At 39.0% G+C, this 22,110-nt stretch overlaps 2 protein-coding genes and 1 pseudogene across 3 annotated transcripts; all 3 read left to right on the forward strand.

Moving 5' to 3' along the window:
• Positions 1–5,266: 5,266 nt before the first annotated feature.
• On the forward strand, positions 5,267–6,223 carry LOC308418034 (olfactory receptor 56A4-like; the record flags this gene model as incomplete). The annotated part of the gene is made up of 1 exon (XM_080913371.1): positions 5,267–6,223. The coding sequence occupies one exon, from the start codon at positions 5,267–5,269 to the stop codon at positions 6,221–6,223; it is 957 nt and encodes a 318-aa protein (XP_080769497.1).
• A 1,235-nt stretch (positions 6,224–7,458) lies between these two features.
• On the forward strand, positions 7,459–8,717 carry LOC308417721 (ankyrin repeat domain-containing protein 49-like; annotated as a pseudogene). The gene is made up of 2 exons: positions 7,459–7,500; positions 8,034–8,717. The product of its transcript is annotated as an ankyrin repeat domain-containing protein 49-like (transcript).
• A 7,501-nt stretch (positions 8,718–16,218) lies between these two features.
• Positions 16,219–20,872, forward strand: LOC308417722 (olfactory receptor 56A4-like; the record flags this gene model as incomplete). The annotated part of the gene is made up of 3 exons (XM_080913040.1): positions 16,219–16,230; positions 18,615–18,887; positions 20,183–20,872. The coding sequence occupies 3 exons, from the start codon at positions 16,219–16,221 to the stop codon at positions 20,870–20,872; spliced, it is 975 nt and encodes a 324-aa protein (XP_080769166.1).
• Between the last annotated feature and the right edge of the window lie 1,238 nt (positions 20,873–22,110).

Here is a 22,110-nt window from a genome sequence, read left to right on the forward strand (position 1 = left end):
GGCAGAGACAGCAGATGAGCTAGCTCACTGGCCAGTCTGAGTCAGTGAGCTCAGGGTCAGTGAGAAACCCGTTCTCAAGAAGCATGAGGTGGAGAGAGACAGATAAACACCTGCCATCTGCCTCTGGCTTCTACATGCTGGAGCATCCATGTACACATGTGTGCACATCCACAAAATTATGCACATGTTTGTGTAAATACATACATACCACACAAACACACACACACACACAAATGCACATGTGCAAACATATACATAAGCAAACAAACAAGATGTTTTAAACTGGTGGGCTTTGCAGAATTGTAACTCTACCAACCAAGCTGCAAAAGAATCATCATCAAGGGCTTTGAAAATCAGCTCTCAGCATGCTTTTCCCAACATGAAATTCCAGATCTGACCTCATTTCCACAGCCCAAGTCCTGTGTTTCATATTGGTGCTGGCTGTGAAAGTTATGAAAGTCCTGTGATGGCTCCTGAAAGGAAGGACTATGACTGTGAACAGGCTCTTGGAAAGGAAATTGATATCACCTGGCAGGTCCTGGAAGACATGCCACAATCTGGTCAAAGACTGAGTCAGCCTTCAGACTGGAGAGTGAAGAATGGGTGGGTGGATTGCAGTGTGGTAAGTGCTGACACTTGCTCAGAACTGTGTGGCTGGGCTCTGTGCAGGGATGACTGTGACTCCTAAGTCTGAACAGCCCATGAACGTCACTGGGAAATACGTGTTCTATGAGCCATGAACCTCATCGTGCTCTGGTCTTTACACTTATTATTCACACAAACTGTTCTCAGGCCCCAGCTAAAGACTGCATTTAATTGGTGCTCTGATTTCACATGCTAGAAGCATAATCTTGGAAGCTTACTCTAGCCATTCCCCTGTTGTTAGAAAATACTTCCCTAATTTTGTTGTTTTTTTCTTTCTAAATTCAGAACATCTCCAAGGATGAGTGATTTAAGAATACAAAAATATATTCCATTTTATCCAAATTTTACACTCTACTAGACACTCATCTCTGTTTATGGGGTCCTATTGGATTGACCAAATATCTGATTTGGATTACAATATAAGTTTCTCTGTCCACCACGACTCTATTACAACTGACATTTATTGCTACCATGTCTACCACACAATGGGCTCTCTTCATTTGGATTTACACTGCAAGAGTCTGTTCCTAAAGATGACCCAAGTAAATGGTGACTGCCTCCAACTGTGAATCTTCATGAATACCAGTCCCATCATCATAGCCATTTACCATTCCCTGGAGAACAATGCCCTTTTCCCAGTACATTCTCTCCTCTAGTCAACAACTATTAATTCATGTTAATGGGAGACCACGCCTGTCAATTCATCACAGCATAGACTTCAGATTTCTATTTTCCAGCCTTACAATGGTACAGAAATGACATATGCATTCATCCCGAGCCATAGAGTTTTGAATTTTGATCTTTTCAAAGTTAGTGCATGTGAAAGCATGCTCTTGTAAGTGCTGAATAGTGTCACTAAAGTGTGGTTTCCAGGTAACCGTGTATTCACGAGAGTAAGCAACTGACATCTACAGTATATTTTGCTAGTAAGCAAATGTGTTCAGTGGGGTAGGTGTATAAATAACATTTGTGACTAACAACATTTACAAGGAGTTTATTGGCTGCCGCACCATCATAAATCAATGAACATCTGTTTTATCTACTATTCCAGATACTCCTAAAAGTGTTATAAAACAAATTATATGATACAACTAACCTGGGGTGATATATATCAATTAGAGTGTAACATAAATATTATTAACAATTAAAGTTTTATAGTTTAAATCTAAACTATGTTAGCTCCAAAACAGGAAGACCTTCTAGGAGTGGGTGACTCAGAAAATATTCCTTGATGAGAACAAGTGAGCAAAAGTATCAGTTAAATGTGGAAGTGTGCGTAGGTAGACTAAGGGTACTGGCATGAAGAAAGAGATAGACAAGAAAGAATTGTCTTCCACTATTGTTCTTTCCTTCAGTTTTTGTTACAGGCTTCTCACTAATCCCAGAACTCACCATTTTGGGTGTATTGTCTGAGGAGTAAGCCACCAGCATCCACCTGTCTCCAACTTTTAAGAGCTGGGATTACAGATGTATACCCTCAGACTTGGCTCTTATATGGTTTTTGGGAATCCAAACTCAGGTCCTGGTGCTTGTTTAGCAAACACTTTATCCACTGAACCCTCTCCTCAGCTCCAGTTGAATATATTTTAAATTTTGAACAATTTTTAGTTTAAAATTATTCATTGCTATGCAACTTTATCAAAAAAATCAAGAAGTCCCTGAATTATACAGCTGCCTAAAAATGTTTTCTAAGAGTGTGCTTCACCTAGAAGTAGTTAAAATCTTATGTCTGGAAATATTTGCTTTTAAATGTATGTCTCTGTATGTCTGTCTGTTTGTCTATCATCTTCCTATCTCTGTTTAAAATGCCCTATATAATTTTATTTTACTTAATTTTCTTTTCCAGCATGGTTTCCATATTGTGTTTGTGTTCTGTGTTTTCTTACTGAACTCCATGAGGAATAAGCTGTATGCTCCCAGTTCAGATACCTAAAGTGACTTTAGCCCCTGTGGGCAGCCAGAAGAGAAGGGACTGGGTGGAGCTTAGGGCATGAAAATTCCCTTCAGCATCTTTGTGAGAATGGTTTAAACAGTGCAACCAACTGTAACAAATAGCAATTGTGGGAGCTGTTGACAAATGGATTAGAATCAAGAATATTTGAGGCAGATGGTGGTGTAGGAAGTGACATGGGTGTCTAATGCAGGCAGGAAGAAGGACTCCTCCCAGTAGGATTACTGAAAGCCTAATATTAAAATTTTAGGTTCTACCCCTACTTTCTGTTGGGCCCTCCATTTCTTGGGTGTGAATTGTACCCTACTCAAATTTTGAAGAAAAGGTATCATTAGGTTAAAGATTCTTGCAATATAACCATACTTTCATCATTGTCTATAGGAACCAGAAACTAAGAAAATCTCAGTAATTTTATGTCAACAATTACAATTTGTCCTGCATAAGAAAGTCTGCTGCACAGGTTTCAGATGGCTGAGGGCCAGTTATCCTGCCTCCTTAGTTACCCTTCTGGGTTCTCACTCTACCTTGTGTATTAGTGCTCTCTTGACTCTTGGGCTGGATTGGGGCCATCTTTTCCATTGTGTAAGCAACCAAATTCCTTGGAAGATTCTAGCCAGGATATGGATACAATTCTTTATCCTTGTTTTCTTGTTCTAGGGGAAAGAATCAGTTGGAAATTTTACATATGGACATTTATTTCTTTAAGATATCATCCAGTTAAGGTAAGTTTGTGTAGTCTGTCTTATAGGAAAGGATAGATCTGTTTTTATTTGGATTTGTATGTGAAGCTGTATTCTTAAAAATTCAATTTTTATCCTCTTGATATTCACTTTCTTTATTAACACTAATTAGTATTAGTTTACAGGTATTTCTTACACAAAAAATAATGTGCCTTCTGCCCCATTTAATGATATGTAAAAAACTTGTCATTTTCTAGTAAATGGTAACTATGTTTATTAATAAAACATAGATATAAATTCCATGCTTTAAATAAGGTGTGAGAGGAGGAGGGTGTGGGCTGTGTGGAGGTAACTGAGTTGTTTGCTAGAGAGCTAGTTTTTGGAAGATGCCTTTATAGTGAGTTGTGTTGGGACAATGAATTATCCCTGTCTTTTGTGAGTTTTAATTTTGAAGCAAAGAAGATCTATTCACAAAGAAATCTCAAAAGGGGGACTATTTAGAAAAAGAAAGCAAAACCATAATTTTGAATGGAACCATACAAAATAAGTTACCATATGCCACCTAAAAGTAACAGATGTCACTGAATTAACATCGAGATTACCTATATATATTAATCAAAATGAAAGGACACATATTTAGCAATACTGTCTCACTCTGTATCCAATAGCATTTGGTTTGTATTATATTTTCACTCTAGACTTTATGGTGCTGGGAAGCCTTTGTGGGGTGATAACATAGTAGGTAAGCACAGGAGAGTAAATTAGTTTCTTTCTACATCCAAAAGGCCTTTGACTACTCACACTTACTTCTTGCCTTTGAGAAAGTCACTTCTGTTCTTTCAGATGAGAGAGAGAAACTGGCTATAAGAGACCTCAACCCGCACCAGGACCACTCTCATTTCTGAGTTAACAATTGCCAAGTGTGGGCTTTCTTAGAGCATTAAAAGCATAGTTTCACTGTGGCATATCCACCAAGGCTCAGAGAATAGCCCTGGTATGGAAATCATATAACGCTTTAGTTCATTATATGTTTCATAAGTCAGCTACCACTTATGAACCCAGTAGAGTAGCTGCTTTATGACTCATAGAGAATTCATGGAAGTCAGTTGATTATATCCAAAAGTTGCTGGTTCCTAAAATCTCTTGTTCTCATCACACTCTGATACAGTATGGAGTGTATTAGATGATGTTTTCATTATATTTTATCACCGAGTCTACTTTTTAATGTCATCAAGATTATTTTTTCCTGTTCAAATAAAGGCAGGCTGTATCCCCAGTGAAGTCATCAGATACATACTGGTAATGACCTTGGGTCTGGCTACTGATTTTCCTGTGGTATCTTCTCTTGGAAAAAAAAGAAAAGACAGATAGTCAAGTGAAGTCTTAATGATCTGTTAACATTAAGGCCTAGGTATTTTGTTTCTGTGACAGAAAAACACATAATTCAAAGATGAAAACTTTATGTTGTTATTTAATATGATTCAGAAAATAATAGCTTTACTTACCTATGCCCTTGATTTTTCCTCTGTAAAATTAAATAATGACATTCTATTTTAAGAAGGATGCTAATATAATCTATTCATCAAATTTGTTATAAAGAAATAAAAACAGCATAAACAAGAATTATCAAAATAAAACTAGGAAATAATTCTTTGTGACTTTTAAACAGAATGAATGGGCACCTAGGACAATGCCAGATTACCTCTTATGATGCCAAATTATTTATTTATCATATGTGTTCCATGTATACCATGGCATATGTGTGGAGGACAAAGCATAACCTGTGGGAGTCAGTTCACTTCTTCCACCACGTAGGTCAAAGGGTTGAACTCAGGCCATTAGGCTTGTCAGCAAGTGTCTTTACCCACAGTGCCAACTCTGGACCCTCTTAATACTTTTTAATAATTATTATATACCACCTCCTTGTGGATAGTCATAGTGTACTGATGATTTATCTCTGTTCTTGTCCCAAGATTTTCTGGTGTCAGTCATGATCAGAAGGCAATATGTAGAAGCACAAAGCAACACTTCCTCTATCCTGGTCCCTGAATTCGTCCTCATCTGCTTCCCCAACTACCAGACCTGGCAGCATTGGCTGTCCCTGCCCCTCAGCCTCCTCTTCCTCCTGGCCATGGGGGCCAATGCCACCCTTCTCATCACCATCAGGATGGAGGCCTCTCTGCACGAGCCCATGTACTACCTGCTCAGCCTCCTGTCCCTGCTGGACATTGTGCTCTGCCTCACCGTCATACCTAAGGTCCTGGCCATCTTCTGGTTTGATGATAGATCTATTGGCTTCTCTGCCTGCTTCCTCCAGATGTTTGTCATGAACAGTTTCCTGACGATGGAGTCCTGCACCTTCATGGTGATGGCCTATGACCGCTATGTGGCCATCTGCAAGCCTCTGCAGTACCCGACCATTATTACTGACCAGTTTGTAGTAAGGGCTGCCATCTTTGTAGCAGCCAGAAATGGGCTTCTTACTATGCCTATTCCCATACTTTCTTCCCAACTGAGATACTGTGCAAGAATTATCAAGAACTGCATCTGCACTAACTTGTCTGTATCTAAACTCTCCTGTGATGACATCACATTTAATAAACTCTACCAGTTTGTCATAGGTTGGACCCTGCTGGGCTCTGACCTCATTCTAATAGTCCTATCTTATTCTTTCATTCTGAAGGCTGTGCTCAGGATCAAAGCGGAGGGAGCTGTGGCCAAGGCCCTGAGCACATGTGGTTCCCACTTCATCCTCATCCTCTTCTTCAGCACAGTTTTGCTGGTGCTGGTCATCACTAACCTGGCCAGGGAGAGGATTCCCCCGAATGTCCCCATCCTGCTCAACATCCTGCATCACCTCATCCCCCCAGCTCTGAATCCCATTGTTTATGGGGTAAGGACCAGGGAGATTAAACAGGGAATTCAGAACCTGCTTAGGAGGTTGTAAGAAGTAAAGTAACAGATAATGGTATTCAGAAACATGACATAATAAGCATTTTGTTTTTAAAGGCATCTTGTATGTGTCTAAGTCCCTTGAAACTGTCACTGCATGTATGTAACTTTGAATTGTTAAGTAATCATGTTAAAATAGGATCTGACAGAATGAAGCTTAGCAGTAGGAGATGGTATAGTCAGCCACAGTTAAAAGAATAAGTACTGGGAAATGAGCTTTTGATTGCATCCAAACCCTGAGGGTTTTGTATTTTGGAGTTATTTGGAAGTGTCCATGGCTTAATCTATGTGAGACTAACTTGTAAAGTCATAACTATATTTGTCATATAATGAATAAATGTAGCTTTAATAGTTTAAGAACTTTCTAGTTTCTTCAATTGCTTGTGTGTGTGCTTTTATATGGCAAATCTCTTGATTCTTCCTTAATGTTGCTCGTTTCTGCTTCCTGCTATGGACAACTCCTTGGCAGATATTACTAACAATTTTCATATTTATTTTTTTTATTGAATGAAAAATTTATTTTGAAATGACATTATACACAAGCAAAGGATAAATAAACATTACAAAACTCATTTGATTTTATAATCCTGCATCAAACTTAAATTGGTAAAATATTAATCGTGCACACACCCCCAGAACATGTATACGAAGCTGGCATGGCTGCAGATGCTTCTAATCCCTGCACACAGGGCAGAGGCAGGAGGGCCAGATCTCTTTGGTCAGCCATTCTAGTGGGAATTGGTGAACAACCTGAGGTTCATTGAGAGAGTCTCTGCCTCAGCAAAGTAAGGTAAAGAAGTGAATAAGGAAAAACATCCTGATGTCAATCTTTAGCCTCCACACAAGCATTCATGGGTATTTTCACCTGCATGCACCAGCACACACATGTTCACACACACCAGTGAACAGCAACCTCAAATTAGTCATTTAGGAGATAAATCTCTCTTTTTATTCCTACCGTAAATACTCTTCCCTCACTCCTCCTTCATTTTGTTCTTTCCCACTTCTCCCCTCTTCTCTCCTCCTCTCATCCCCCTCTTTCCCCCTCCCCTCCTTACTTGACTCCTTTCTTGCCTTGTCCACAGAATTACATATGCTAGGCAGCACATTAACACTAAGTTATACGCATGGACCTACATATTTTTAATTCCTCCATTTGCTTGCAACATTTCTTTGAGGTCATGTAAAAATGCTTTCTGTGATGTTTGGTAAAAGTCAGTGATTTTAATTATGCTCCGTCCAACATGTAGAAACTTGGTATCTCTACAACAGGTACATTGCTTTTTCCCCTTCTAAAATTGTTTTCTGATCATTTTTGATAAGCTTATTCCAATATCTTTTTAGTTTCAATATTTTAGTTTTAGGTCAGTATTGGTTTATTCTACTGGAAAATTAGATTAACAAAAGCGCTTCCAGGATAGATTGATAAAACTTGGAATGCAATAGAATGAGAGAAGAATACACACACAGAGACATACACATGTATATCCCTCATATCATGTCATATATCATATTGAAGCATATGTAAGTATATGTATGCCTGTATGTATAAGTATAATAGGATAGGAGTCCATATTATAATATAATCTTTTCTACCACAGACAAGCACATTAGTGAATTCAAGTACAGTTTTTAAAGTGTGCTTGTGAGATATGTGTCCTGAGCAGCAGTGTAAGGAACTGTGAGAGGTCAACCACCTTGAGGATTGGAAAGGATCAAGCAATGCACACATAACTCATCTCTTTAAAGTTGGCTCTCTAGTACTTAAATGCTTTTACTTAGAAGAAGAGTAAAAATGGAAACAGGAAAAAGTTACAGATGATGAAAAACCAGACCCAGAAAACTCTTTGAACTTTTCTGAAGAGTTTAATCAGCTTGAATTGTTGGAAACCCATGGACATCTGATTCCCAAGGGTGTTTAGAATCTCTGGGTAGGTGATTCTGATGAAGATTTTGAGCAAGAGGAAAACAATGGAGAGTGATATTAATTGCAAGAAAAAAATTGGAGAAAAATCCAAGAAAATTACTTTTTTGGGATGCTGAAAAAACAATCAGCTTGCTACAGGCAGAGACTACTATCTGAGAAGGCTGCTGATGTGAACAAGAGAGATGAAGATGATACCCCTCTTCACCGAGCAGCCCACAGAGGACATTTAAGTGGTGTTCCTGAACTGGCGGTTCAGGGGGCCGATGCTCATTCAGTGACTGTAGATGACTGAATACACGACACAGTGCTTGTAACTGGAATAACACCAGGGTGGGCTTTTTCTTTCTTTAACCAAATGCAGAGATCAGTGCCCAACACAAGGCCTATTGACTTCTTTGCACCTTGCTGCTGGCAACAGAGACACAGTGGAATTCCTCTTGAGTCAGCAGGACTAAAGAACAATTTACAAGAAACTGTTTCTGATATCATCAGGAGGATGAGCATCTGTCACTACCTCTTTGAAATTGTGGAAGGCTGAACAAATTCTTCACCTCCTTCTTAATGACTCTAGTCATTATCTCAAGTTTTAAAGTACCAGGGCCTCCCATTTATGGGAAGTAAAATACTTCCATGTGCAGAGAACAGATGTCTCACTACAGAACTCCCATTGTAAGCATCAAAGCTTTCTTCCATGTGAGCTGCCCAACCTTGATGTCAAATGTATTTGAGAGATATTTGGGTATTTTGTGATTTTTATCAGAAGTACTTTTGTTGGACACAGGTGATAGAGAAACTAAGGTGTGTGTGTGTGTGTGTGTGTGTGTGTGTGTGTGTGTGTGTGTGTGTGTGTATCTGTGCCATTATGAATGTGTGTAGACTGAACAACTATGTGGAGTCCATTCATTCCTTTTAATTTCACATGGGTTCTGAGAACAGAATTCATGTTGTTAGGCTCATATTGTCAGTACCCTTACCTACTGAGGCATCTCCCTTGTTTCTCCTATTCCACTAAGTTTAGGCTGCTTTTGGAAAGTGCTTTAAGCCCCATTTCTCTCTCCCTCTTTGTATTTAAATGTACAGCCTCTCCTTCTCCATTGGTGTTTAAGGCACAAAGTTCCTGTGCTCACAGACAAGCAAGCAAGAAACCAGAAATATTAAACTCAGGGTTGTCTCTTCAAAGAAAGAGATATAAAACCTGTTTTCCCCACAGAGGGTTGGGGATGGATAGGGTTAATAGCCTTGTGAGCTCTGTGCTATCTGAATGGCCAGGGCCTCTCCTGACTGATTAAACAGGACCAGAGATGATTACAGGCCAAGGTGACCTTGGTGCTACCTGTAGGTCCAGACCACACCAGATCCTCTTCAATCTCTTAAGATGACACTTGCAATTTATCTGTAGAACCCATCTTCATGGAAGAAGTGATGTGTTCTTTGAGAAGAGTCTCAGTATAATTATGCCCTAAGCTTAATGGTGCACAGGAGATTGTGTTAAATAACTTTCTCCAAACAGTAATGTACTGAAATGTGCCTAAAATAAAGTGCCTACTGTCAGAATCACAAAGGCTCAAGCCACTGTCTGCTGAGTCATGTTGAGCCTGACTTCCTTCTTACCTAATGTGGCTTGACTCTGCTGTCTATGGTGCTTGCAGAGACTCCTCCCCCAGGAAAGTATTTAGATTTGTGCTAGTATAAATAAAGGCAAATAGTTAAGCTTTTGTAGCTACAATACCTTATGAATTAGAGCACTAGAGAACCTTATCACCCAAAGCATTTATTATTATACTTAAGTATTATTTTGTATTCTGCAATACAAAGGAAGACAATATTGCTGTTATGGACAATTGTGTGGATATTGGTTTTGAACATCAGAAAATGAGAAGTTAGAGAATCGTATTTTAGCTGTAAATTATTTATTGAGTAAGAATTCACTTGGAGAAATATGAATATAGGTGTACTTTTGTAGACATAAATATATCCTACAACACATAAATCCTTTGATATTCTAGAGTGATTCATCTGCTTCTAGTGTAACTCTTCAAGTGCCTCCACAATCTCCAGACCAAGACTTCTGCAAACATTTTTCTGTGCCCCCCCAGAGGCTTGTAGGGAAAAAGCAACTCATTTAAAAGAAACCCCTTTATTCAATTATTCCCACCCAATAATTCAGCCACATCTTCTACAATATGCTTTATCTTGGATGAGTAACTGCATATATTCTTATCTCCACCAAAAATCATATTTAATTCTCCTACATCTTCATCTTATCTTGACTGATACCTGCTCCATGGAATCTCAGTCCTGGATTAAATTGCTTCTGTCCTTGGTTTCTGCTGATCCACACACACTAAGTACTCAGGACATCGCCTACTGAATATCTCATGTTTCTGTCACTCTGTGTCTTCTACAGACCAGTTGTGTCTGCTACAACTCATATCTCGGGTCTCAGCACAACACTTTCTTAGAGGCAGCACAGAGCAGAAAAGCATCCATAGTAAAGCTGAACTGCTCTGCTTCTGATTTCTGATCTCTCCATTTACCTGTTTGGTAGATGCTCCCCAAATACCTGGCATCCCCATGTGGAAGGCTCATGGGACCAGAGTGAATGAACTTCCGGGGAAGCAGCAGAAGTAGCCAATTGTTTGAGAAAGGACACTTGCTATGATGGTGAGGAGCTCACACATGTATCAAATTTTAATTCTCTGGGGTAATTCCTTTACTGTTCAGCAGCCCAAGTTACTAATTCTATCCATGTCTCCATTAAACATAAGCCACATAATTCCTGTTTACAGATCACTTCCATGTGAAATTCACTTACTATTACAGCTATGAACAGAGAAGAGGACTCCTTACTTATGGAAAATTAACCCACTAAGGAAGTCAATTCCTCCCTCTTCTCAAAAGTTGTATATGAACCCTAACAACAGATTGTCCTAATCCCACCTCAGCTACCTTAGCTCCAGAAAACCCCTTCTCATGTTATGTACCAAGCAAACCACCGAATCATGCCTTCTCCTACACATATAGACCTAGAAGTGGTAGAGGTCAGTCATATAATCTAATTTTAATTCTTTGAAGCACTACAGTGTCAATTTCCATGGCAGAAGTGGCTTATATTACTATCAGCAGGGTCATTATCAACACCGTTTCCCATTTTTTTTCCTTGGTGAAGGTTATTTTGACAGGTGAGAGACAGACTCTCAATGTAAGTTTTTTCTTGGATTTCCATGGTCACTGTGGCTGGAAGGATGGCTCAGCAGTTAAAGGCATACACTGTTCTTACCGAGAACGTGGGTTTAGTTCCAGCACCCAAGTCAGGTAGCTTTTAGCTCATTGGAATTATAGGTCCAGGGAATGCCATGCTCTCTTCTTGCCTCTATGGGCACCTTACTCTTGTGAATATAACTCTCCCCACATACACATAATTAAACAATGGGATAATTTTAAAACCATGCATTATCTCTGCTCCTGAGTAATATCCCTCCCCACTGGAAGCAGTACACTTCAGCTTACATAACACCCAGTCATCTCCAGGGAGCCTATGCATGACTATAAAGCAAAAAATCACTTTATTACTATTCATTGATGAATTTACATCAGATCTTCAGAGAGGCGGGATCCCATGGGAGCAACATTCAAAACCTGTGCCTTTCCAGCCTCAGGAGAATGGCTGTTACACATATAACAGTTTATTAAAAGCATCCAGATCCCAAAGCCACAATCACAGTGTCATTGAGAAGTCGAGTAGCCATACATTGTCTCCAAACCATGGGATAGTCCCATCTGCTCTCCAACGAAAACTTAGTAAGTACTCCAGGAACTGTGCATCAGAAAACCAAGTTTATTTGATCAGAAGTTTGTCCTTTGACTTTTCATTTATTTCAGGATGTTATTATATTCTTGTGAGTGTGTATGATGACCATGAGGATAATTTGTGTCAGGAGAACTTGAGCAGCCAGGGTGTGGTTGTTCTGAACTTCTAGGACATGTTTATGTTCTTCGTCACTGACAAAAACAAACAAACAAACAAAAAAACCCTCGTATTATCTTTTGTTTTTATAGATTTGATCCTCCTAGGAAAGTGGGCTAACTTGATGTAATAGTATGTGCATGGTCTTATTGTAACTTGCTATGCCATGTTTGGCTGATGTCCCTGGAAGGTCTTCTCTTTTCTGAGGGAAGATGGTGTGTGTGTATCTCTGGGAGAAGGATAGTGAATGGGAGAGACTTGGAGGAGGGAAGGGAGAGGAAACTGAGGTCAAAATGTAATATATGTGAGCAGAACTTAAAAAAAAGGAAAAAGGAAATGTGGCTGAGAAGTATAGATTCTCAGAAAGTTCATTTCTATGGAAAAGAAATCTATTATTCTGAAGAAGGTGGTGGGCGGGAAGGAGGAGAAGAAGGATAAGAAGGAAGAGAAAGAAGTGAAGGAGAAGGAGAAGGAGGAGAGAGGCCAGAGATCAGAATGGTTTATCCTATGTAACTTTGAAGAAAGATAGTAGGAATAGAAGAAAATAGATCTAAAACAGATCAGAAAGCTTCCACTGGAAACCTGCTGTATGTGTTTAAAATATGTCTTTAAAGTTTGACTGGAAATATGTTTGCATCCAATACGATAGACATCTCTAATGGCATTCCCCAAGTCAAAATACAAGAGGTGAGTTTGCCTCTCGAGAGGAAAGCATGGCTTAACAACTCCACCTCTCATAAAAAATAAACGGAATAGTGATATTCCTTTAGTTATTTCTTACACTGGAGGTCTTATATTCTATATATTATTTCATATTTTTTACAAGAAATTCAGAGATATTTTTGGTCCTTACCAAATACACAACATTGTTGGTGCACATATGTTTTTATATTTATTTCCTCTCTTCAATTACTTTATGCTTTTTTCACCACCAATTATTATTATTTTTACAAGATAGTTGCTTGATTATTTGACGTCATTATACTTCTTATTTTCTTTCTTTGCTAGATTTGTACTTCTAAGCTTACACCATAAATCATTATCACCATTAAATGCTAAGTGCATTTTATTAGCAACTAAAGAAACTGTAGTCCTAAAATTTTATTTTTAATTGTATAAAATGCTACTTTTTCTTTTTATTGGTTATTTTATTTATTTATATTTCAAATGATATTCCCCTTCCTGGTTTCCCCTCCGCAAACTCTTTAATCCATCTCCCCTTTTCCCTCCTTTTATGAGGGTGCCCCACCACCCACCCACACACTCCTGCCTCACTTCCCTAGCATTCCTGTATGCTGGGGCATTGTGCCTTCACAGGACCAAGAGTTTCAGCTCCCATTGATGCCAGAAAATGCCATCCTTTGCTACATAATCTAGAGTCATGGTTCCCTTTGTTTGTACTCTCTGGTTAGTGATTTAATCCCTGGGAGCTCTGGGCTGTCTGCTCTAGACAGTTGATATTTTTGTTCTTCTATGGGGTTGCAATCCCCTTCAGCTCCTCCAGTCTTCTCTTAACTCTTCCATTGGGGTCCCTGTGCTATGTCCAATGGTTGGCTGCAAGCATCGGTATCTGTATTGGCCAGGCTCTGACAGAGCCTCTTAGGACAGCTATATCAGGCTTCTGCCAGCAAGTGCTTCTTGGCATCAACAATAGTATCTTGGTTTGGTGCCTGGAGTTGGGATAGATCCCTAGGTGGGGCAGTCTCTAGATGGCCTTTTCTTTAGTCTCTGCTCCACTCTTTTCCCCTGAATGTTCTTTAGATATTAGCAATCCTGGGTTAATATTTTTGAGAAGGGTGGGTGATCCCATCCATCGAAACGAGGCTGTGCTTTACCTCTGGATATGGTCTCCAGGTTTTTTATCCCCTTTGTTGAGTATTTCAGCTAATGGGTCCTGGGAGCCTCCTGCATTCCTGGCATCTGGGACTTTCTAGTTGCTATCCTCAACTCCCCATCCCCCACTGCTACACACCTCCATTCAATTTCTTTACCCTCTGGACATCTCCTCCATCTTCTCCCACACCTGATGGCAATACCCTTTCCATCCTCTTTTATCCAACTTTCCACAGAGCAAGCCCCTCTCCTCCCTACTTGTTTATTTTCCAGATTAATGACTTTTGATTTTGTTGTGTGACATATTTAATTAGGGCCATCTGTGTGACTGTGGAACTGTGGCTGTCTATTGGAACCTAACACAGCCACTGGCAGGTACACAGCTGAAGGCAATTACTCCCCCTTTCTTTGAATTTATTCAGAGTAAGTGACTCAGCAGTTAGTGACAAGGTCCCCTAGGTTCTCCTCTATCCATGCCTGGTTGTTGATGGGCTCCTTCTTATGCAAATCTAGGGTTCCCTCTGTAGTTCATAAGAGTTGTGTTTGCAGTGGTTCTTTGTTGACCATAAGACATGTTTTAGCCCCTTTCTTTTATGTTCTGGTTCATAGTTGTACTTTTTTCACCTTCGTGAACAGTGCTCTCTCAGTCTTGGAGGGAATGTTATCAAAGTTTGTTTAGGACTGAGTAGTAGCTAACTGTCATTTATTCTGTGGACCATTCTTCTATCAGTTCATTAGAAAGAAAGAAGGGCTTTAATTTTTTAAAAGATTTATTGGTTTATTATATATAAGTGCACTGTAGCTGTCTTCAGACACACCAGAGGAGGGCATCAGATCTCATTGCAGATGGTTGTGAGCTACCATGTGCTTGCTAGGATTTAGGACTTGCTAGTCAATAGGACTGGACTTCTGGAAGAGCAGTCAGTGCTGGTAGTTAGAGAAAGAACTGAAGGAACCGAAGGGGGTTGCAACCCCAGAAGAACAACAATATCAATCAACCAGACCCCACAGAGTTCCCAGGGACTAAATCAGGAACCAAAAAGTACACATGGGTGGACCCATGGCTACAGTTGCATATGTAGCAGAGGATGGCCTTGGGCATGAATGGGAGAAGCCCTAGGTCCTGTCAATGCTTGAAGCACCAGTGTAGTGAAATGTCAGGGTGGAGAAGTGGGAGGGTTTGGCTGTATATGGGAGCACCCTCATAGAAGCAGGGGGAGGGGAAAAGAATAGGGGGTTTCTGGGTGGGAGGAGTCAGGGAAGGGGATAACATATGAAATTTAAATTAAAAAAATTTTAATAAAAGAAAGAAAATAAAAAGAAAGAAGGGCTTTTTTTTTTTTTTTTTTTAATTAAGTGTGAAAGCTTTGTATACCCAAGAAACAATTCACACACCTTATGAAACTCAAAGGAAAAGAAGGTCAGAATGTGGATGCCTAGTTCTTCTCAGAAGGGAAAACAAAATACTCGTAGGAGAAAAATACAAGGCCAAATAGAGGAGCAGGGATTGAAGAAAAAGATCACTCAGAGACTGCCTCACATGAGGATCCATCCCATATGCAGCCACCAAACTCAAGCACTATTTCTGATGTCAAGAAGTTCTTACTGGCAGGAAACAAATAGGGATGCCTCTTTTGAGGCTCTTTAAGAGTCATACAGATACAGTTGAGGATGATTGCAGCTAACCATCGGACTGAAAACAGGGACCCCAATGAAAGAGCTAGAGAAAAGCCCGAGGGAGCTGAAAGAAATTTCAACCTCATGGAAGAACAACATTATCATCCAAACCACCTACAACTCCCATGAACTAAAATACAAACCAGTGGGCACACATGGAAAGACCCATGGCTCTAGTTGCATATGTAGCAGAGGATAGCATTGTCTGACATCAATGGGAGAAGAGGTCTTTGATCCAGTGAAGGTGTGTTTTCCCAGTGTAGGGGAATGCCAAGGCACTAAAGTAGAGAGGGTGAATGGGAAAAGGAGCACCTTCATGGAAGTACGTGGAGGGGGAAGGGTAATGGGAGTGGGGGGCAGGATAACATTTGAAATGTAAATACAGAGAAAATCCAATAACATAATATAAAAAATGTGATAGTTGTAACTGTCAATTGTTATAAGTATGTATTTAAGAAGGTAATTTGATGCTACATTAGTTTATTAAAACAATAGAATAAAGTCCCTGCCTCATCCTATGGCCTCCCTGTCATGGCCTTTCCAGTGAGTTTAATGTCATGTATGGATTATCTACTGTGGACCGCAAATGCAGAGAATGGTGAGTTATCCCATAATAGTAATAATACTATTGTATAAATGGTCAAATCTTGTTTGTCAGGTTAGTACTATACTGACTGGATGCTCCCCACCCCCACAGCAGTCTACATAGCAAATTCAGATACTATGAAAGGTATCTAGTAAGGAAGAGGCTTCTACTTTAGTCCCAGCTTGTGTCTTAGTGTCATAGTACTGAGTATGTATCACTCTTAAATGAAGTTTTTACTCTCTGCTTCATTCACATTTTTTCTTAGTTTTAATCAAGTTATAGCTTTTAGTAGGGTAACTGTTGAGATAATAAATAATATGGTATTTTGTCAAATATATGGTAGTTTCAATGGTCAATCAGGTCTCTACATCTGCATTGGGGTTCTTTTTTTTTTTAAACGACTTTATTTTACAAAACAAACATAAATGTACAGATTTTAAACATTTTTTGCTTAAAATTATACTTTTTTGTCAGTACTGTTTTTTCAGACATTAAAATAATTTTTCACATAAAACCATGTGAATATATTTTTTTTTAGTCAGTACTTGATTTTTTTCAGGGACTTGACAGTATGCATTGAAAACCTAATAGTTACAATAAGCGTAAAGTACATGCAAAACAAAACGCAACATGGAAATAGTCAAAGTCTTCTTGTTTGTAAATATATGTATTTTTTTTGTTTTCTTTATTTCTTGGACTTCATACAGTCTGTGAGTTGTTTCTGGGGGAGTGCAAGCCTCTGGGGTTAGCATCCCACTATCAGTGACTGCATATTATGTCTGTTCTTTTGTGATTGGGTTATCTCACTCAGGATGATATTCTCTAGATGCAGCCATTTTCTTAAGAATTTGGTTAAGTCATTGTTTCTGGTGGCTGAGTAGTATTCCATTGTGTATATGTACCACAATTTTTGTATCCATTCATCTTCTGAAAGACATCTGGGTTCCTTCCAGCTTCTGGATATTATAAATAGAGCCGCTATGAACATTGTGGTGCATATATCTTTGTTGTGTATTAAAGTGTCTCTGGGGTATATGCCCAGAAGTGAAATAGCTGGGTCTTCAGGTAGTACTATATCCAATTTTCTGAGGTATCGCCAGACAGATTTCCAGAGTGGTTGTATTAGCTTGCAACCCCACCAACAGTGGAGAAGTGTTCCTCTTTCTCCGCAGCCTCGCCAGCATCTGCTGTCATCTGAGTTTTGGATCTTGGCCAATCTGACTGGTGTGAGGTGGAATCTCAGGGTTGTTTTGATTTGCATTTCCCTGATTGCTAAGGATGTGGAGCACTTTTTCAGATGTTTCTCGGCCATTCGGTGTTCCTCAACTGAAAACGTTTTGTTTAGCTCTGTACCCCATTTTTTAATAGGGTTATTTGATTCTCTGGTGTCTAGCTTTTTGAGTTCCTTGTATACCTTGGATATTAGGCCTCTATCTGATGTGGTGTTGGTAAAGATCTTTTCCCATTCTGTTGGTTGCCGTTTTGTTTTCTTGACGATGTCTTTAGCCTTACAGAAACTTTTCAATCTCATTAAGTCCCATTTGTTAATCTTTGACCTTAGAGCTTGAGCCATTGGTGTTTTGTTCAGGAAATTTTCTCCTGTACTTATGTGTTCTAAGGTTTTCCCTACTTTCTCATCTAATAGTTTCAGTGTATCTGGTTTAATGTGGAGATCTTTGATCCACTTACACTTGAGCTTTGTACAAGGAGATAAGAACAGGTCTATTTTTATTCTTTTGCATGCTGAGTGCCAGTTGGACCAGCACCATTTGTTGAATAGGCTGTCCTTTTTCCATTGAATGTTTACTGCTCCTTTGTCAAAAATCAGGTGACCATTGGGGTTCTTTAATGCCTATTTTCAACCAACTGGCTAGTATGTTTCTCTGTGATATAATACAAAGATGAGATTCTGCCCATAATATCTCACAAAACAAATGTTAAGTGTGTGTAGCAAAGTTTGCTCAATATTTTATTAGCAACATGCCTGATTATTTTAAGAACACAAGAAATAAAAGAGAGAGGTTTCAAGTGATAAGCAAGAAACCAATTTTCCAAGAATTGATAATATTGGTGCAAATAAGGATGGGACAGGTAGCAGTTAATTCTGGGAACAAAAGAACTCACTCTAAGGTAAAGGAATGCTACACATGAAACTCAGAGTGATTTACAGAAAGCAAAACACACCCTCTAAGTACAGCTGCATCTGAGTGCAAGCAGCGAAGTCTATCTGGGCTGAGATCTTATATGAAGGAATTATTATTTTCATATAAAATCATGGGTGCTAATTGAAATGATGTCATCAGGAAGGTGTGTGGTCCAAGTAGAATGGAAATGGAATGCATTAATCTTGTTGATGAAACAGTGAAACCTTTGAATACTTGCCTGTTTCTTTTCAGGTATTTTCAGCCCTACCTGCCATCATGGCATCAACACCCAACAACACAGGGATTCAGGTGACAGAATTTCTGATGATCTGCTTTCCAGGGATGCAGGACACACAGCACTGGCTCTCTATTGTCTTGGCTCCCCTCCTGGTTTTGGCTCTTGCAGCCAACTTTGTGTTATTATTCACAATCCATCAGGAAGTATCGCTGCATGAGCCCATGTACTATCTGCTGGCCATCCTCTCTGTGCTTGATGTCATCCTCTGCCTCACAGTCATCCCCAAGGTCAGACCCTCTCAGGAAACTTACTTTCCACCTTCAGCTAGCTAGTTTTTTCTTTGTGTGTATCCTCTCATTCCTGAAGAAAAAAATGTTGAGTTAAACCAGATCCCTCTCAGCTCCAAGCTGTGTCTCTTTTTATTGCTTCTTTCTTTCTTTTTTTCTTTCTTTCTTTCTTTCTTTCTTTCTTTCTTTCTTTCTTTCTTTCTTTCTTTCTTTCTTTCTTCTTTCTTTCTTTCTTTCTCTCTCTTTCCCTCCCTCCCTCCCTCCCTCCCTCCTCCCTCCCTCCCTCCTCCCTCCCTCCCTCCCTCCCTCCCTCCCTCCCTCCCTCCCTCCCTCCCTCTCTCTCTCTCTCTCTCTCTCTCTCTCTCTCTTTCTTTCTTTCTTTCTTTCTTTCTTTCTTTCTTTCTTTCTGTCACATCCCAAGATTAGTCCCCCCAAACCTCCTGCTCCTACCAGATATGCAACTTGGTCTTCAAACAGGACTCTGTCAATGTTTACTTTTTGAAGCTTTAATGACCTCCCAACCGATAACTTGTTTTCTACTGTCTGTGATATTTTAAAATTGGAATGTCTCCTCAGTTCAAGAGATACTCTTCTTGACTAAAATTTCCTACTCCTATATCCAAGGGATCTAGAATACAGTCACTGAAATTTAATTGAATTTGTATATCATATACTTTAAGAGGAAAAATTTTGGGGAACATTTCTCAAAGTACTAAGGAATTAGAGATATTCTAATGTAAGAACTGGACATTTGTCTTTGATCTTTCTGTGGCACATGCATCCTTAGATGGCAGACAAACTCACTGGAATTGGTTCTGAACCAAGGAACTCAGTTGATAATAAGATATGAACAAACGCTTTCCCCCAAGTCTTGATTTCTAGATTTAGAGAAAAGGTATAGACTAGAGTCTGTAGATCAACTAGTGGGTCATGACATCTATAGAGGTTTGAATGTTCCTTTCACAAGGGTTGCATATCAGATATTTTGTATGTTGGATATTTATATTACAATTTATAACAGTAGAAAAATTATAGTTCTCTAATAGCAATGAAAATAATTTTATGATTGGGTGTCACCACTACAGGAGGAACTGTATTAAATGGCCACAGGATTAGGCAGGTTGGGAACCAGTGCTGTATATTAATATGGGCATAGAAAGTATTTCAAATTAGGATGCTATCCCAGTGAATTAAAGATGTGGGTGGTTTTAATCATATACCTTATGAATTTCCTATGGCTGGATGTTTTGGATTGATAATGAATGCACTGTTTCTGAGAATGATAATTCTGGCAGGTCCTGCTTATCTTCTGGTTCAACATGAAACCCATCAGCTTTGTGGGCTGCTTCCTGCAGATGTTCATCATGAATACCTTTCTTCCTATGGAATCCTCTACCTTTCTGGTCATGGCCTATGATCGCTATGTGGCGATCTGCCATCCCCTGCGCTACCCATCCATCATCACAGAACAGTTTGTCATTAATGCAGCCATTTTCATTGTTGCCCGCAATCTTCTAGCTACACTGCCCACTCCAGTTCTGGCTGCTAGACTCAATTACTGTGCCAGCAATGTAGTGGAGAACTGCATATGTGCCAATATTTCTGTAGCAAAACTTTCTTGTGGGGACATTCGCCTAAATAAGCTCTATCAATTTGTGAGTGTTTGGTGCCTCCTAGGTTCTGATCTGGTGCTCATCTTGCTGTCTTATTGCTTCATCTTGAGGGTTGTTATGTGTCAGCAGTCTGGAGGCGCAGTCACCAAGGCCTTGAGTACTTGTGGTTCACATCTTATCCTTATACTTTTCTTCTATACACTGTTGCTAGTCTTTATCTTCACAAACAAGGCAGGAAAAAGGATACCGTCAGAGGTTCCAATTCTTCTCAATGTGCTGCATCATCTCATCCCTCCTGCCCTCAATCCCATTGTGTATGGAGTACGAACCCAGGAAATCAAGCAGGGGATAGTCAAGCTATTCAAACACTAGTTCTGAGAGATACATGAGCCAAGATTGGACATAGTACTACCTGAAGATCCAGCTATTCCACTTTTGGGCATATACCCCAATGATCCTCCAACATATAATAAGGACACATGCTCCACCATGTTTATAGAAGCCTCATTTATAGTAGCCAGAAGCTGGAAAGAACCCAGATGTCCTTATGTAAAAGGAATGGATACAGAAATTGTGGTACATTTACATAATGGACTACTACGCAGCTATTAGAAACAACGACTTTATGAAATTCCTAGGCAAATGGATGTATCTAGAGACTATCATCCTAAGTGAGATAACGCAGTCACAAAAGAACACACATGGTATGCAGTCACCAATAATTGGATACTAGCCCCAGAAAACTCTAAATACCCAAGAAAAAATTCACAGACCTTAAGAAGCTCAAAAAGAAGGAAGGATAAAATGTTGAAGCCTCAGTCCTTCTTAGAAAAAAAAAAGAAAAAGAAAAAAAAAGAAAAAGAAAAAACAGAAAAAATTGGGTATTCATTATATATTATTATGTCACAAATTTTGTGAGCTATAATGATATTTTATAAAATAAATAAATTTAAAAAAAATCAAGCAATATTTTATTATTTGTTTGATGTGGATACTACAATCACAAAATATGTGTATGTTGCTACATTCATCTTTAATTTACAATTTCAGAATTACTATTAAATATTTACTTCCACTTTTCATGATGAATATAGAGTAAATCACCCTTTATGGATACATTGTATTTTTCATTCTGACTGTATTTGATTATGATGTGTTAATAATGCAGCCATTAAATCTGAATTTTTCATCATATGCATGTTTTCAGTCTTTACATTTTAATTAAGCATCATAATTTATAGGATAGGGATGAAGGAACACTTAGGAAAGGTCAGGGGACCTAGGAGTAGGATTGAGAAAAACGAAGGGGCTTCTCTCAATATCCTTGGTTAAAAATGATTGAGAAACAGTCTGGATCAAGGGAGTGAGTAAAAATTGAAGTTTTGAGTCATAAGATTTGTAGAGAATCAATAAAATGAATAGATATTTTCTTCTGGGCTAATAATATAGTCCTCATTAGACAAGCATTTGTCTCAGCAATCCTAAGGACTCATTATGTGTTTAGATAATCATGTTGCTAGACTAGGAATTATGTCAATTTCATTCAAGACAAATTCCATTTTAAACCCCAAATCAAAATATTCCTGCTTTCTAATCCCCAAATGAACATG

This window comes from Micromys minutus (assembly GCF_963924665.1).
Source record: "Micromys minutus genome assembly, chromosome: 2".
NCBI lineage: Eukaryota > Metazoa > Chordata > Mammalia > Rodentia > Muridae > Micromys > Micromys minutus.